This window comes from Musca autumnalis, unplaced genomic scaffold (genome assembly GCF_047663935.1).
Source record: "Musca autumnalis isolate F117 unplaced genomic scaffold, ASM4766393v1 scaffold_1, whole genome shotgun sequence".
NCBI classification, from domain to species: domain Eukaryota; kingdom Metazoa; phylum Arthropoda; class Insecta; order Diptera; family Muscidae; genus Musca; species Musca autumnalis.
In genome coordinates this window covers 160030362-160049238 of record NW_027411644.1, presented here as the reverse complement: position 1 = coordinate 160049238, position 18877 = coordinate 160030362, and the positions used below count along the sequence as shown (strand labels likewise).

Sequence of the window (18877 nt, the reverse complement as noted above, 5' to 3'; positions counted from 1 at the left end):
AACAGCCGTATTCTTGGTGAGAGGGAGAACAAAGAACAAAACTGCAGACTACTAGAAAAAATCATGTGGAGGGGTCTTCCAACTGCAAAAGCATGAGAATATGACCCATAACAAAAACAAGCGAACAGAGAGAGCTTCCCAATACATTAGCAAAAGCCGCAGCAGCAGCATTTCAGATTAACGTTGGCGCTCAGCTTGCGTCAAAGCCCCCCTCCAAACCACATACAGGCGGCCAACAACAAACCACTACGTCGCCGGCATCGACCGCCAGCCAACCAGCCTGTCATTCAGTTTGCCATCCAAAATACTCGTTTTATTTGTTCGTTTATGTAGAAGCTATAGCTGCAGATATTACCAATTACACGAATTTTATACTCTTTTAAAAATTTCGTTTTATTATAATATTTATTATCGTAGAGCGCACAACTGTCTGCGGAGAATTTTTTGCGCCAAATATAAGAAAACCCCAATATATAAACACTAAACAATAAATCCGAAACCGAAACAATAAAACATTGTGAGCTCAGCTAATAAAACAAAAATTAAATGTGTGAATAATAAAAAAAGAAACTAAAAATTGAAACCATAAAAAAGACTTTTGCAAAAACAAAACTAAACGCAACGGAATAGTTTAAACTTAAAAAGAAAGAAATAAATGAACTGCACTCTTGTTCCTATGAAAGAAAATTTGGGATTTCTCAAAGAAAGCGGAAAAATCATCAGCTTCTTCTTCTTATTGTCTTTTAAGTGTTGCAGCACTTGATTACAATACCGCAATTGCCCACCACCATACTCAGTAGTCTACATAAGTTTCCGCCGCCGCCGTTGTGCCATCAATATTTTTGAGACCAAAACACCATAACCAAAACGTCGCCACACACCTCTCACCGACCGAACCAACCAACCGTCATCATTGAGTAGTAAATGCAGCATCCATAGTTTTTGCTCTGCCCGCTCTGTCGACGACCGACTGACTCCATGCTCAATGGTAACGCGCTGCCGTTGTCGTCCGCTATAACCATCCAAATCATTTTATACATTTTGTTAGTTATATAGTCAAAGTCATCAAATCAACACAACACACAACAATTGCCAATGCTTGGGCTATTAAAAAAATAAAAATAATAAAATCGAGAAGAGAAGAAATCATAATTTCTTTCTTTCTTTCAACGCCGCTTTATAGTGCAAGCAAATCAAGCCCCCATAAAATAAAAAATTTTCTACAGCACAATTGTGTGTTTGTGTATTAAAAAAAATTCTACTAATAACAATAATAAAAAATTATATTAAACAACAACAAGAAATTAAAGTGAAAATAATTGAAAAAAGAAGCAAAAAATATTTGGAATAATTTTGCATACACATCCATGTGAAACAACGACAACAACAAATGTTATGAAAAATTTAAATGTCTTTTAAAATATCATAAAAATTACGTACGTGTCTAACCTTAAGCGGCGGAAAAGTGATAGTTTGAAGATTTTATTACTTTTCAAATAAAACCCTACGAAACAAAATTTTACGACTTTTTAAAAGCGAGTGTTTGTGGTGTACGACGACAACAAACCGAAAACCTCCGTTACACATACCACCCACATTTAATCACAGCAACAACAAAAACATTGAGTCATAAAACCACAAAAAATCAATAAAAATTTTTAATGCAATAGAAATTCGAGTTCGGCGGACTAAACCAAAACAAAAAGTGTCAAATTCCCTTAAACCCCGGCGCTTAATTGTGAAAATCAATACCACCAAATATTTGTGTAAAGCGACGGCATAACAAAAGTCAAAATAATTCAAAAAAATTATAATTTTTGTTAAAAAAATCACCTGTTTGATATTTTAAAAGTGTTTTGAATTTTTATTTTTGTTAAAGTGAGTTTATGCCAAAAAAAAGTTTAACAAATTTCGTTGTCTCATTTGAAAATCTTGCAAATCGCCAATAGCAACAACCAATCACACTCCTCCTCAACTTCACACATCTACACACCAGCCACAAGGTAAACCTCTTTTATTCTTCTCATTATTTCTATTTAGTTTTATTATTTATTTTAGACGTTTTAAGTTGCTTAGGCTTAAAGTAAAACAAATAGCATTTTGTTTAACTTTAACATTTATGAAAAAAATATTATTTAATGTCATTAACAATAAAAAATTTGTTAAAATACTTTTGTTTTTTATTGTTTATTAATTATTAAAAAGTGCCGTCGCCAAAATATTTCACTAAGCTAATGGATATTCAAAAATCAAATAAAACAAATCAAATTGTTTTCGATGTTGGTTAGATGTCCCATTGGAGATTCCCTGAGAAAAAATATACATACATTCTTAAACTTTGTTTAAAAATCTGTGGCTTATTGTGTGTTAATAAGAAGAATATGTTCAGTCAGTTTTTGTATTTATTATTTCCTCCCATAAAAAACTCATATTGCCCCTTATTAAGCCCTAAAATTTGTTTTCGCAAAAACTTAGTAGGCTATTTTTCGTTAAAATCGAAGAGTATCGTCGGTTTTAATTTATAGCATAAATTTTAGTGTAAGAGCTCAAATATCCGACATATATTAACAGAGGGAAACTACTTAAATTTTCTATATTCTGCCTCCATCATTTATAGTATTAAGTGTTTTGTCAAATTAAAACACAAAATTATGAATGAAAAGTTCAAGTCAGATCAGATGACTGTTACTATCGGAAGAACTTTGCGACTACTTTTTATTGATGGCTAACTTACCGAATAATATCGTTAATTACCGAAATTATAAGCATTTTATTTTTAACGTTTTTTGTCGATCACTAAAAACTGCGTTAGAGACTCCCACTTCTGGTATCGCTATAAAAAACTACAAAAAATGGGTCAAACTTTACAAAATTTAAAAAATCTAGATTTTTCAATATCTTTAATGTTTATAAATGAGTTAAAGAATTCAAAATTTGAAATAATCTGAAAGTTATGAAGTGAATATCCAAAGTTGATCAAAAAAGTAATAGAAAATGTTGACACATTTGTATAAACTTAAGATACCTTGCTTTAAAATTATTCTAAAATTTATCGCAGAAATAATCACTGTGACAAACGATTTTGGCAAATTCTGGTCCAATACAGGAGGGATTTTAGGCGAAGAGCGAAATATAGATATGACTTCTTGAATATAAAAGTTGTTTTTCCCATTAACTCTTCATTTTTTTTTTTGCTTATTTTATATATTACTCTCCCTAAATTTTCCAAATGGGACAAATATATAAAGCTACATATATTCTAAATTGTCTAGCTATGATTATTGAAAGAGTGAAATCGTATGCACTAAGAACAGGTCACACTCCAAACTTTGACAATGTCCGAATAGTAGACAAATAGAGGAATGAGAAAATGAGATTACTTATTGAGAGCTTATGAATACAATGATATTGAGAACAATTGCTTTATAGGACGACATCGATAAAATGAGTTCAAGTTATGGAGTTGCAGTAACTTAAACCAGTCCAATAAATGATTCTGTAGCCCTTGTCTGTAACTCTTTTTTCAGCTACCGACAAAAATCGGTAAAATTTAAATAAAAATTATCGGTATACTTAGCAAACTGTTTATTTTTATCCCTAACTTACCAAAACTTTTCTCAATTTTCGAAATTGTAGACATTAAATTTTTTATCGCTAACTTACCGAAACATTTCTTTAATTAAGGGAATTGTAGACATTTTAATTTTTCCGGTTCTAGTCGGTGAATGAGTTGTAGAATCGCACTACTGACACTAATTTTATGTCGAGTTATATTTAAATTCAATACTGTAAGTTGTTAATTTGTCTTATAATTCTGTGTTTTTGTATTAATGAAAATTATAATATTTTATTTAATTTTTCCCTAAGCACATCGCCAACAATTTACCGTAAAACATTTCAGTACTTCGTATAAACTATCAGCTACATACAAACTTCGAACTAATTCCGCTATGTTACCCTAAATTGAGGATTATGGCTTAACAATATTCACTATGTAGTTGTTAGGAGATTTTAGCAATATGAATCAATTTTCCTTCGAGTCGAAGATATTTCTTATAACTTCTATTCAAATGAACTCCATAGTTCCTTAAGATCGTGGTCGGAAGTTAAGTTGTCTATCACATTAACTCAATTTTTATAAAAAATATGAATATTCTCTCAAAAAATCTCTTATACTGAGTTTTCTCTTTAACTCTCTCTAATTGTTTACAGGTCATTTTTAGAGACACTCCATCTCTATTATCCATATAAATTTATATTTATAAGTGACATATACATATGCATTATCATAAATATAGGGAATCTCTAAAGAATTTTTATTTTAATGTCCTTCGGATATTTTATTTTTTATTTCGACAGCGTAATTTTTATTTTGGGCGGTTCAAATGTAATGGATCGGTGCGCGGAATATCCCCTACTTGAAGTTATCTACGCCATATGACACTACTTTTATATCGGTAAATTTGTAACTTTATAATAAATACATTAAACATTTGTTAAATGTTCTATATTTCATTCTCTATAAAAAATATTTTTTATTTTCCAACTAAAAATCAGTTCATGAGTTACTACTACAAATTAAGGTTTGATCTTCGCTGTATTTTAAGGGACCGATTCATAGTTTTCAGCTTAGAATACATTTTCATAGTTTACAGTTTTTAAAAACAGCTGAATATCCTAATTTGAAGACCTCTCAAACTGAAATCTGAATTTTTTAGTTAAAAGTAAGATTGTCTTCACTTATAATTAAATTATGTTAACATTTAAGAAATCTAGTGGGTTTCAATGTCAATTCCATTGCGTATACGTCAAATGAAAACTCATCTGAAATACAGTGGTTTTACTTAGGCGCATAGGCAGTGGAATTAACAGTGGAAATCCACTAGATTTCTTTAATGTACTCTTAAACATAATTTTTTTACTATATATGGCAACTATGAGCTGCTGACTATGAAACTGTTGTTTTCATAGTCCCAAGCTTTTAAGCCAAATGTAATAATCGGCTGTGAAAGCAGCAGTTTTCAAGATTGTATCTAAATAGTGGAATTGAAGACGGCACTAAATTAGAATATACACAATTTTATATAAAAAAACTTGGTTAATTGTATGTCCTATTTTAAATTCATAATTTAAAATTCATTCATAATTTTATTGTTAATGACATTTTGCTCTAACAACAATTTCATATAAATATTTGTTCGCAGTGTTAACTGCATTATTAGAAATAAACTATTTGTTTCACAGAGCAATTTTTGAAAAATATCGTAAAAGTATTAAAATATCATATAACACTACAAATATTTATCTTGAAAACGTCTTAGAGTTTCTAAATAATATTTTTTTCCTTTATGCATTTTTAATTTTTATTTCGAAAAATTAAAAATCTTATTTCATTATTCATTTATATAAGTTATTTTATCATTATTTGAAATGTGGTTTACTTTTGGGCAGAATTTTCACATTATTCAAAAAGTATTTGTTTGTAAAACGAAATCAAATTAAATAATAAAATTTATATTAATGTATATGGAGTGAAAAAAGATTTCAAAATGTTTTTATAAATCAGATTTGCTATACATACAAACAAGAAAGTAAATAATCGCACTTTTCCTCTTTGCATCTCTTGATCTAAAATTTAAAAAAAAATATTAAAAATAAATTTAATATCATATACGAACTTATTACCGTCAAAATATCTTTTAGCGATGTTCAAGGGCTCAAAAAAAAATTCGTTCGCTATAAGCGATTGTCGTTATAATCTATATTATTTTATTTGGACTATAAAGAGCTGGCGTAAGTAAATAAGGGGCTATTGTTTGCCGACATAAGCGATTTCGACTGTCGTTTGTATAATTATATTGACATATGACTTACATTAGAGAAAAGTTTTACCGACGGCTTTTCGTGTAAGACAGTTTATTTTCCTTTGCACCAAAAAGTAAACTTTTTCAAATTCATAAGGAAACAAATATTCAAAATACTAAAAAGTTAGATTCTACCATGTAATGGAACTAAGCGAGGAATTTTTCCTTATCGTGCCATTCGTAATAAAATACAGAGTTTGAGGAATAATAAAATAAAAATATATATTTTAAATAATTTCTGTTAACACTTAAAATATTGCTAATACGGTTTAGTATACAGTTTTCTGGTTCATATTTAAGTTTTAAAGCAATAGCAATACAGTATAATCTCGATAGTCCGGACACCGAAATTTTCAAATTGTCCGGATTACCGAATAATACCAAAAATAAATTATTTTCTATGATTTAGTCACTCGAGGTAAGCGTATAATGATACTTTTTTAATTGATATTGCTAAAACCGAACACTTAAATGAAATATTGAAGTAAAAACTGTTCTAAGTGTAACAAAATAGTGACACTAAAATTGTATGGATTATCGAGATTTGTATACTCGATAATTCGGACATTTTTACTGTCCGGATTACCGTTTTTCCGGATGGACAGGTGTCCGGATTATAGACACTATACCTATATGTTGCCAAGCCCTTGGCTCTGGAATTAAGAATTTATAATAATTTTATTCCGCTAACAACCGTTTTAAATAAATTATTTACATGGTTTCGTTTTACAAATAAAATACTTTTACTTACATAAATCTCAACAAAATTTGTTAAATACAAAAATTTTTCTACCAAAAAAAGTACATAGAAACTAACTTCACCTTCTCCCAATAAACAAAAAACATTTAATATTTGAACTCTAAATAAAACTTGAAAACAATATTAAAAGACCACAAACACCCCATTACAATCATTTTCCATTAAAGTTAAAAAACCCTACTCATCTACAACACATCAACTAACATTTAAAAAAACCAAAAGAAAATACCAAAAATTACTACAATAGTCGTTCCCTCATAAAAACTATGTGCAATGTCAAAATTTGTTTTCGATAGTATGCTACCAAAGTATCCACAGTTTCAACCATTTATAAGTTCACATTTAACTACATCAACACAAAATTCATCATCAGCAGCTGTTGCCGCCGCCCTAGCCGTTGCCGCTGCCACTTCGTCAACGTCCAACAACAATAACACCAGCAATAGCAACAACAGCAACCAAAATAACAACAACAACCAAAGTAACAACAACAGCATTAATAGTATTTCCAATAATTTGGCAGGAGGACATTCAAATAACGTTTCATCTTCGCTGTTATCACCTAACAATTCCGGACATTTGAATCAATCATCCAATTCACCGGTTTCATCATCATCACCCAGCTCCTCGACGGCATTTGGTAGTTCTCTTCATCAGCAACATCAAGCAGCAGCACATTTTGCCAGTGGACAACATCATCAGTATTCGTTGACAGCAGCATTACAATTGCAACAGCAACAACAACAATTGCATATAAATAAATTAGCAGCCGCTGTTGCCGCTTCCACACAACAACACCAGCAACACCAGCAACAACAACAACAGCAGCAACAGCTACACCAGAGTAACGGTAGCAGCAGTTCGTCATCATCGTTGCTCCAACAGCAGCAGCAACAGCATCAACAACAACAATTGTTGTTGACACCACCCTCGGTCCATAATTCCCATACCGGTGACAGCAGTTGTTCACCTTCACCGTCGGCATCATCATCGCTGCATCGCAGCTTAAACGACTCGTCACCATCGTCATCGGCTCAGGCCGTTAGTGCCGCAAGTTCAGTGGCCGCTGCAGCAGCTGCCGCCGCCGCTGCTGCTTCTTCATCGTTTGCCATACCCACAAGCAAAATGTATCCATACGTCTCAAATCATCCCAGTTCACATGGCGGCCTCTCGGGCATGCCGGGTTTCACAGGTCTCGAGGATAAAACATGCAGGTAAGTGTTCAAGATTATAATAAAATTTTCAGAACTTACAAAAAACACAAAATCCAGTGATACAAATACATGAAGCCATCCTAAAGACACGACTCAGGATATATACTATTGTTATGTAGTTCATGAACCGATTAGTTCAGTTGAAAGGTTTTCCAAATAAAGCTATGGAACTAAAGCTGAAAACACATCCATCGTTTGAGTAAAGTTTTGTGTCATTTCTGGTAGATGATTAAAAGGCAAAGTGCTGCCAAGTTTCAATTTTTCTTTATTCTTCTACCAGAAATGACACAAAACTTTACTCAAACGTTGGATGTGTTTTCAGCTTAACATAGTCAAAGTCGTGCTTTTTAGCTCAGTTATACCGTTTATACGAAGCGTTTGAATGAAATAGCGAATAGAATACTAGTGTTATATAGTTCACGAACAGACTAGTTCTGTTGGAGGGTTCAACAAAAAGAGCTGAAAGAACTTCTTAAGTATATGGAACTCTGTTATATACCAACCAGATAACCGATTAAATTTTACTGACCAACTTGGTCGATTTTATTGAAGTGTTTGAATAAAATAGCGAATATATTACTACTGTAGTGTAGTTCGTGATACTACTAGTTCAAGGGTTCAACAAAATGAGCTACAGAACCAGCTCAGTCTAATTTGTCCTTTTTAGTTCAGTTGTTCTGAAAAGTGAACTATTGTCACTACCGTTGATTAGTTCGCAACTTAATCAGCAAATATAACAACTAGGTTGTACGTACGGTTGATTATATCGCTTATTTACTCAAAGAGTGGCATAACACAAAAAATGCGTTTTTGAGTAAGCAATTTCTACATTTTCTACGATTTCTTTATCTTTTATAAAATTTTTATGTTAATATCTCTTAAACTCAACGAGTTATAGCTTATTTTCTAGGAGTTTAGCATAATTCAACAACAAAGTTTTTTGAGTTTATGAAGCACTAAAACACTTTAAATCTTGCACCGAAATTTAGCACTGATATCTGGCTAGCTCTTTACAAAGGATTGTCCAAGCAGTTATTTTATTTGTGTGTAATAATTTTTTTATGTTGGGAAGTCAAACTTTTTTTCTCGAAAATTGTTTTTTCAGATGTGACACTCTTTGAGTAATAGAGCGATATCGAACCACTCCTAATGGTATTTACTGAAATTAGATATGTATATTTGATCAAAAGGCTGATCAAACGAATTAATAAGACAAAATATGAACTACAAAAGTCAAATGACCCCATGTGATTTGTAGACACCTGAAGTATGCAAATGAAACACCTATCGAAAGATTGAACTAAGAGGCAGACCATTTACAAATTCTGAACTAGAGGGAGTACTCTACTTATTCCATTTAAAAGGTAGTAGTTAAGCATATCGCTCTGAACTAAATGACAAGACATGACCAATACCAACCACAAATTGCATATTGCAATAAAATCTATTGAATTTTTCTCTAATCTCATCCCGAGATTAAAAAAATCAATCCATCGATCCAAGTTATTACTTCGGGCGGTGATCTATATTACCTGGATATAGTATAATTTTTTAAAATAATTTTTATTATTGATTTTAAAAGTTAAACGTTAACTCTTCGCGGTAGCCCGATGCTTGTTATTATTTACATATTCCATAGCCTAAATGTACGCAATATACGCCTATTTTTAATACTCCAAAGCCTTAACCCATTACTAATGGTCGTCTACATATAAAAATTAGCATTTCTAAACAAAATCTGCTTTCAAAATCGTCCCATTTGAACCCTTTCGTTTAGGCATTGGCGATCGATTAATCGATCACTTACCACTGAAGGCTTTTATATACTCATATATAGATTAAGAATTACCACACTAATCCTTTCTGGAGTTCTAAAATCCTAACTTCATACCGGAATGACTTTTTCGAAATCTCCATAAATCCTTTTGAAGCGTCATAAGCCTTTTTCCTCATTCAAAAATGCTCACTTTATTGGCGGATTACCCAGACAGGTGCGAACATTTTTTTTTTAAATTTCGAAATTGTTGCTCAACGCCTTTGTGTAGGAGATAATGATCGGTCAGCCAGTCAGTCAGTAATCACTCATTTTTCAGTTTCAAAACATAAATGGAAAGGTAGAAATTAATCTTCATAATGCCTTTGCTTCCGTCGCACCTTAAATAGTCCCATTTGAAGAATACTTCCTTATACCTTCTCTGACTTTTATGATCCTTAATTTATTGGCATAGAAACCGCAATCCATGCAACTCAAAATGTTTAAATTAACAAATTATTAAGAGAGCAAGAGAGATTATGTCTTGAAGATCAGCATACAAAAGTTGTTTTCAAAACTAAACGAAAATGCATGCTTGACCTTCTTAATCCTCTTTACTTCCTTTAAAAATAACTCATCTTTAGATTCATTCTTCTCTCAATGATCCTCACACTATTGCTGCAGAAACCACAATCCCCGCATTGCAAACTGCTCTAATTAACCAATTAGTCCGGGAGAGATTAGGCCTTGAAGATCAGCATAGTCATTTTCAAAACAAAACTAAATTCATGTATGACCTTCTTAATCCACTTTGCTTCCTTTACACCTTAAAAACAACTGCTCTTTAAATTCATTCTTCTCTAAATGATCCTCACGCCACAATCCCCGCAATGTAAACTGCTCTAATTAACAGATTATCCCAAGCGATTACTTAACATAACCACAAAGGTCATTCGAAACGTTATGACCATTCAATTTTTTCTAACTTGGCATGGTGTTGCAAACAAATTACCAATACTATACTACCATTAATGCATTTGGAATGTCATAAAAATTAGAGCACACATGCCGAGTTAACAAGGATTTGTGTTGTGTTACAGTAGCACAAAACACAAGGAGAGGCATCCACCCACATTGCTTCCTTCAGATTTATTATTTTTATTTTCATAAATCCTCAAATCAAACAACCGAAACTAACAATAAGTAGACCACAAATCTGCTGAAAATCTCTCAAAACAAAATAATAAAAGAAATTCGCACGCCTATTTGTTTTTCCACATACAAGATAATTTGCATATTTTGGTTAGCTAGTCTGGGTAGGTAGGCTGAAGGGGGATTATGGGCTAAGCCTCATTTAGTACAGGATTAGCATTTCATGGTTATTTGTATCCTGGTGCCTTTTTTGAATTTTTGCCTACAAGTCAAGGTTATTATATTTTGCCAACAATGCTAATTTCCGTTTTGTTTGTTTGTGTTTTTATCCCAAATTTCTTCTCAGCAGGTACTCAGACTCAGTTATGAACAGCTATCAATCGATGAGCGTACCAGCCTCAGCTTCAGCCAGTTTTGCACAATTCTATCAGCATGCAGCTGCTGCCTCAGCAGCCTCGGCCGGTGCCATTGGTGTTGATTCACTGGGTAATGCCTGTACACAGCCCTCGTCGGGTGTTGTGCCCACCGGTGGAGCTGGCCAAGGTATTGCCGATTTACCGCGATATCCATGGATGACTTTAACAGGTAAGTTTTTGTTGATTTATTTTTGAAAATCTTCACCACATGACTGACAGACTAAGTGTAGCGATATATTAACATTTTAAAATACATTAAAGTTAAATCGTATTGTAATAAAATTAAACGCGGAAGAAAAACAATTATGTGTTAGTTTATGGCTATGGAAAGTAATAAATAAATATCAAATGGTAACCAATAACCGGTTAATGGGGTTATGCGAAATGTAACAAATTATTAAAGGGTATGAAATATCAAACAAAAAATATTTTGAATACATTATTTATGATCTAAAGCAGTCCTTATATTGAGGGGATTTGTTTTGTACGAAAAAAGTAATCGGTAACCACTTAAAGCTGGAACCTTGCGTGGAACTTAAAAGAAATCCTTCTTGAAAACTTGAATTCAAAGAAAATTAAATATTTAATTAAAATATAGTAGCTGTTTTCTATTACTACCTAATAGCAACATTTAGTGGCTTTGTTTTCAAATTTAATTTTTTTTTAAAAAGATGTTTAATGTTGATGAAAATCTTTCAACATTTTAATATAAATATTTGGAAATAAAAAATGGCGTCTCCCAACCAAAAGGTTTCTTTGTTAATATTTCAAATTAATTTTATTCTTTAAAAAAGGCCATCTATAAATTGTGATACAGCCTCTTTCTTTGGAATCATTGTCTCTGTGACTAATTTATTAGGCATTCCAATTTAACTAATGACATTTTAAATGTTGAAGAAAAATCGAAAGAATACAATTCCCCACCAAGATTTATTTTGACTTTACATTTTACCTTTGTATTCTTTCTTCAACAATGGCTCACATGAAGTTCAAAAATATTGTCGTAGGTTGATTTTTTTTGTTTGTTTTCTATTTATGAAATTAATATAAATAAAGAAAAAAGAACAACAACAATTAAAAGACAACCAAAAAAAAGAAGAATTGAATTTTGTATATAAACCACTCGACCAAAAAAAAGCGAACAACAACAAAAAGCCAATATCAACTAGCTAGCTGGCTAGAAGTAAAGTCATTGAACGTATTATGGCCTAACAATGCTACAACAACAACTACAACACATACCGGCAACGCAGCAGTCACACCGGTAGATACGCATTGCCCTTCTTACACTAGAAATAAAAGTGAAAAAAAAACTCTTACAACAACAAGAATATCTAGATTGTTTTTTTTTCGAATTTCATTTTGGAATTTAGATTTCCAGACACGCATCATTATTATCATGAACCAAGCAGCAAGCAACGTTTGCTTTAGTTCTGCCTTTGGTTTAGAATTTATTTTGTATGCATATATCTTTCGTTTTGTTGGCCATGGATAGGAATGCTCCTCTGTTTCTTTTTATTTTTTTACAAAGATTCCTTGTTTTTTTTTGTGATAGATATCAAAAGGTAAATTATAACGCCTTCACACAAAAAATTCCCCCAACAATATTAGAGGTACATCACCTCGCCTAGAAGACCGCACCTCTTTGATGAAGAAATCAAACCACTGAGAAATTACTAGTTGTGTGGATGACGATGACAATGATGAATTCAAATCCAGGGCGATCATCATGAGTTTTTTTAATTGGGGTAAAGGCAAAATAATTCGATATCGATGTGTATTTTTGTCTTAAAAGAAATTCTTTTTAAGTAATACACATTTGGAATAAATCTTTTTTTATTATTACAATATTTTGTATATATAAAAAATTTTGGAATGTCAATACGATTCTGAAAAATAGAAAAAAAATATTTTGAGATTAAAAAAAAAACAACAACTTTTATGGCCTGTTTCACTAAGACGATTCGAATTCAACTTCGTTCGAAATACTACCAAACTTGTTTGTTTTGAAAAATATTAGAATTGTTTTTATTTTCAATCAATGAAACCTTTGCTACAACAACAGATGTTTGGTAGTAATTCGAACGACTTTGAATTCGAATCGTCTTAGAGAAACAGGCCATAAATCATTATAAAAATTTTTAATAATTATAAACAATTTTTATCCATTAAAATACTTTAAAAAAATTTTGTTTTTTAATTTTAATTTTTTTCCAAAATGTAATTTTTTATCAATATATTTTGTTCTAAAACTTCTAAGCAATTTTTTCAAACCTGAAATTCATCGTATTTAATGTTTCTCTTATAACGTGATAATTTTCATCCCTTATTTTATTTCGAAACACCAAGGCCTTAACCCTTAATTGCATGATTTTTTCTTTCTTGGCGAAATTAATGGAGGTGATAGATTTCGAGCTCCTAATTACGGGAAAAATAGTTGAAAATTTTTTAGTATGTATTTTTAGTATAATCTGAACAAAATACGAAATTTTTTAAAATATTTCGTCATGTAATATTTTCTATATTTTACGAGTTTTTCTTCAAGTATTATTTTAAAAAAATCATAAACCCTCTTTACTGACGGTGTCTCAACTCATTATCACTTTTTAATCTCCAGAATTTTTAATATAAAAAAATTAAAATAAATATAAAATAATATTTTTTGACGTTTTATTTTCAAACAGCGGATTTTTATCTTTAGGCTCATTTTACTGTTAGTTACAGTTGCTCTTTGGAACAGGTTTATATTTTTTTTCTATGCAGTGGACCTTAAAATGATATCTTGACACGATAAACATAGAGTAAACCTGTCCTTTTATATATTTTTTTGGGATTTAATGAAATGATGGAAATTTCCATCTATATGCAAAGAAGGGTTAACATTATGGGCAAATATAAACATTTTACCTGGCAACCATTTTGGAAGCCATTTTGAATACGAATATGGCAGTTGTGATAACAACAAACAATTTGAACAATTAATCAATCATGGCCGAAAAAATATGTATCTAAATAAACAATTTCAAAACTATCATGAGAAGTGATGCAGTTTTAGACTTTTCAACAATTCGATTTTTTTGAATCTCCTAAAAATCGGGTTTGTTTGAACGCTAAACCACTGTTTAGAATCGCTTTTTCAGTGGTCAAAATTCTGTGACTTTTCAATGGATAAAAGTATTTTCACAATTTTTTGTTTGACTGTAGCAAACAGCTTTACGGACGTATACCCAGGGCGTGTGTGGTGAAAAAAGTAGAACACATGTATTCTTAAGAGAACTACCGAAATACGTCGAGCGTATACTTTTTGTAAGTTGAAAAAGTTTTACTTTGACAGAACGTTATTGTTTGTATGTGTGTGTGTTTTGTATTTTAAAAACAAAAGGCCAACAAAACATAAAATACAATTCATTGCAAAGGAAAATTATTTGTTTTACGAATGAAAACATTTATGTAAGTTTCGGTCGCGGATTTTGTGGTTTAAATGTGATTTGGGACTCAACGTATGTGGGTAATACGGACGCTCAGAGAGCGTTGTTTTGGTAGGTTGGTGAGATATTTGTGTACGTCCCGTCGTTATTTAGGTTTAGCAGAAATAAATAAAAAACGATCAAGGCATATTTATATAAGGTAGAAGTGACAATCAGCTGTATTTATGTTTTTCCCGAGAATTTTTTTGGAATGACCCTATTATTCAATATTTTCTTTGACAATTAATTTTCAATAACAACAATGTTGTTTTTGTAAATGTGTTTGTTGTTGTAATTCATGCATATACCTTATATAAATTTGCCTTGAAAACGATAAAATTCGGTTCAATAGTTTCAGATGTATTAATGGATAAAATTCAACTTTTGAGTTTTTTTTTACATTTTCCATCAAAATATCGGGGTTTTCATTTTATCTATTTATTAAAAAAGTTAAAAGTCAATAGATAAATATTAATAATAAAAAAATAAAAATGTTGAATAAAATTATCGAATCTTCGGCGTTCCTTTTGTGGTTGCAAAAAATCATCGGTCATAAAACTCGACTCAAACGAGAAATTAATTAAGAGTGGGTTCGAATCTTCGCCTTTCCTTTTTCACTTGCAAAAAATCGTCGTCTCTAACGAGAAATTAATTAAAATTAATATTAAAATGATCTTCGCAGTAATAAAAAAATTTTTCAAATAAACCATTTTATTTATTTTTTCAAAAAAATAATAAATTTTTAATTTTTCTTTTCAAAAATAATTTTATTGTAACATTAAAAAACGAATACATAAGCTTTATAAAAAATTTTAACAAGAAAAAATATTTTTTAATTTTTTTTTTTTTTGAAAAATGGAATTTTTTTAAAAAATGAAAATTTTATTTTTTCACAAAATGTATTTTTTTTAATTGAAAAATATTCCTTGGGTATTTAAAATAAAAAAAGGAAAAGTTTAAAATTAAAAAAAAATACATTTTGTGAAAAAATTAAATTTTATTTTTTAAAAAATTAAATAAAACAATTTTAATTATTTTCGCATTTTCAGAAAATAAATACATATTCAATTTTGTTTTTCAAACAATTTAATGTTTTAAAATAAAAAATAAGCCATAATTAAAATTGTAATAAAAAATATTTTTTAATAAATATTATTTTTTTAAATTTAATTTCTTAAAAAGTTAAAGTTTTATTTTTAACAAAATGTATTTTTTTAATCAAAAGAAATATTCTTGGTTTTAATTTAATTATTTTCACATTTTCAGAAAATAAATACATTTTCAATATTGTTTTTCAAAAAAATTGTTTTTTTTTAAATTAGAAAAAAGTAAGGTATATATAAAATTGTAATAAAAAAATATTTCAAAAATATATGTTTTTTTTATTATTTTCTTTTTTTTTTTGAAAAATGTAATTTCCTGAAAACTTAAAATTTTATTTTTCACAAAACGTAATTATTTTAAATTAATAAAATGATCCTTGGTTTTAATTTAAATAATAAACAATTTTTTTAAAGATAAATAAAACAATTTTAAGTTTTACAAAATAATTAAATTTTTAATTTTGTTTTTCAATAAATTTCATATTTTTAATAAAAAATATATAAGCTGTATAAAAAAATAATAATGAAAAATATTTAAAAATATTTTATTTAATTATTGTTATTATATTTTTAATTAAAATTTTATTTTTTGCATAATGTACTTTCTAAATAAAAAAATATCCCATGGTTCCACTTTAATATCAAAACATAATTATTTAAAAATGTGAGATTTTGTTAAAATTTGCAAAAATGATATGAAAAAATATAAAAAATTTTTGAATGTATGGAAAGTATACAAAAGTATATATGCGCTGAAAGAGGACACTCTCAAGCATCCTTCTGTGAATACCCATCCGTTCTTTTCTCTCACAGTGTCCTAGCAGAAAAAATTTAAACTTTTGCATGTATAAAGTCAAAAAATTACCATTTCGATTGGGCCGGGCCTCCTCTGGCTACGTCAGTGTGAGCCACAATACGACGACTCTAATTAGTACTTATATACGGATGCATTGTATTTATATGGACATTAAAAATCTTTAGAATTTTCCATTTTAGTATTTATTTAAATACTAAATCGAGATTTTTCTGACTGTAGTTTGGTAGAAAATAGTCGAAAATTGGTCCGTAACTTTTGTGACAAAATCGACTTTTCTAAATGTCCAATAGAAGCATCCATCAAGAATCTAAAACCCTATTTTTGTATATTTAGGCGAAAAAGAAATGCAGGGTTTTGATTATTTCTGCTTACCCTTAATTGAAGAGCAAATGCTATTTCTTTCGATAATTTTTTATTTTTTTTTTCTACCATAGGTTTTTTTGTTTTCTCCATATCACATCCACTTCTTATAACTTCTAAACAAAACTTCCAATATTCCACCTTTATCAAATCTATAAACATCTAATGATGATTTTGAAATAATTAAACATTTTCTCAAGTGCCTTAATTTTCTCTCCATTTTTGTTATTGTTTAGAAAATTAAAACGTCATGTTGAGCATGTTCATAAAAATTCTATTACCCCCCCGAAAATAGCTGTTTTAATAATTTATTTTACGCAGTTTTCACAATTCATTTTCATAATTTTAGGTTCGTTCTTTTGATATACCTTTGCTACATACATACATATATGTGGAACAGCAAATAGACAATTTATAAACATATCTGCTGATGGTGATGATGACTTATGTTGTGTATAATTTGCTCACATTACTAGCAATATACAATTGGTTCTTCAATTATTCTTGCTTTGTTTCAATTTCGAAGTATTGTTCTAAATTAATGTATACAAAAATGTGTTTTAAATTTATTTATTTTGTTTATAATCGTTAGGAAAATATTTTTAAGAATGCTTCAAATGTTTTCAAAACTTATGAGGCAGATTTTTGGTCAGTAGTGATGAATAATGTGTTGTTTTGAATAATGTTTAAAATACACCAAGGCCATATAATTTATTCACTTTCCCCTCCCCATTTTGTGGAATAGTGTGAAATGAGTGATGCTGATGATAAAGAAGAACTGTGGTGGGATCAAGAAAAAATATAAATAAATAGTTTAAAAATAAGCAATCATTGTTTGCTGCCAAAATTTTATTCAAACAAAAAAATGTTTCACATTTTAAAAATTTCCATAAAATAGTTTTTATTTTATTTATTTATATATTTAAGTCATTACTTATTCTAATCATTGGAAACACTGATTGCTATCTCTTTTAAACTCCATCAATCACATTCTTATTAAAATTGCATAAAATTCAATAAATTCCTTAGTTAGAATATCTATAAAACTTCCGTAAAGCAATTCAAGCAATTGCCAAGAATTTTATGGCAAACGTTTAACTTGTTGACCATGTAATTAATGTTAAATTTTTTCGAATAAAATATGTTATCTTGCTAACAACTTTTCAAAATCCGTTTACCCACTTGTTAAAAATGCAACAACTTTATTTCATTAGCAGAAAAAGGCAATAACAAGCACATATAAATTTCAATTAAATATTTAAATTTAAAATAAATAAAAAAAAAAACTAAAATAGAAAATTAACATTATACATAGTAACATACAATTGATAGAATGCCAGCATTATATTTATTGGGCGGTCTGTTTGGTTTTGAACAATTGTTTGCATCAGTAGTTTCAAATCTTTCTATTGATGTTTAATTGTTTAAATTGTTGGACATCACAATCAGTATCAACATCATCATCGACATATTCTTAAAGAATTGATGGAGAATTGATTTGAGAAATCCCCAAACCCCTGTCTCTTCTTGAATCCTAAAGACATCATAACCTCAAATGAAATGTCATGATGTGCAATACATTGACAGTTAATTTAAATTATTGCAAATATTTGCATCCATAGGCGCTAGCCATGAAAGAAATACATGATGGTGATGTTGGGCGGTGGGGGAACTAAGAGAACGTTGGGAATCGTCGTGACTATGTTATTTAAAATTCAATTAGAATGTCAGCAAATGATGACAACGACAGCATTTGTAAATGAAAAATGCCGGAGATCTCTGCTAGCCAGATATTACAAATTCAAGAAGCTTAGTAAATTGACACATCGTCTAGAGAAGATGAGAGAAAGGACTGATACAGACAGGCCAGACAGACAAAAAGGCCGTACCATCAACAGAGAAACATACTACACGTAAATATGTTTATACATATACATATACTGAAAGAAACTCACTTGCTTTCATAGTGAA

At 29.9% G+C, this 18877-nt stretch overlaps 1 protein-coding gene across 8 annotated transcripts in view; it reads left to right on the top strand.

The window, feature by feature from the left end:
• Positions 1-245: 245 nt before the first annotated feature.
• The window catches only part of abd-A (abdominal A), a 66184-nt gene continuing 47552 nt past the window's right edge, over positions 246-18877 (top strand). The window contains exons 1-3 of one of the 8 annotated variants that reach the window (XM_073958732.1): positions 246-2003; positions 6921-7838; positions 11093-11328. In XM_073958732.1, the coding sequence (XP_073814833.1) occupies positions 6922-7838; positions 11093-11328 (1153 nt within the window). In that variant the 5' untranslated portion in view covers positions 246-2003; position 6921. Of the gene's footprint in view, positions 2004-6897; positions 7839-11089; positions 11329-18877 lie in introns of those variants that run through there. The other 7 variants (XM_073958733.1, XM_073958736.1, XM_073958735.1 and 4 more) reach the window with 7 other exon arrangements.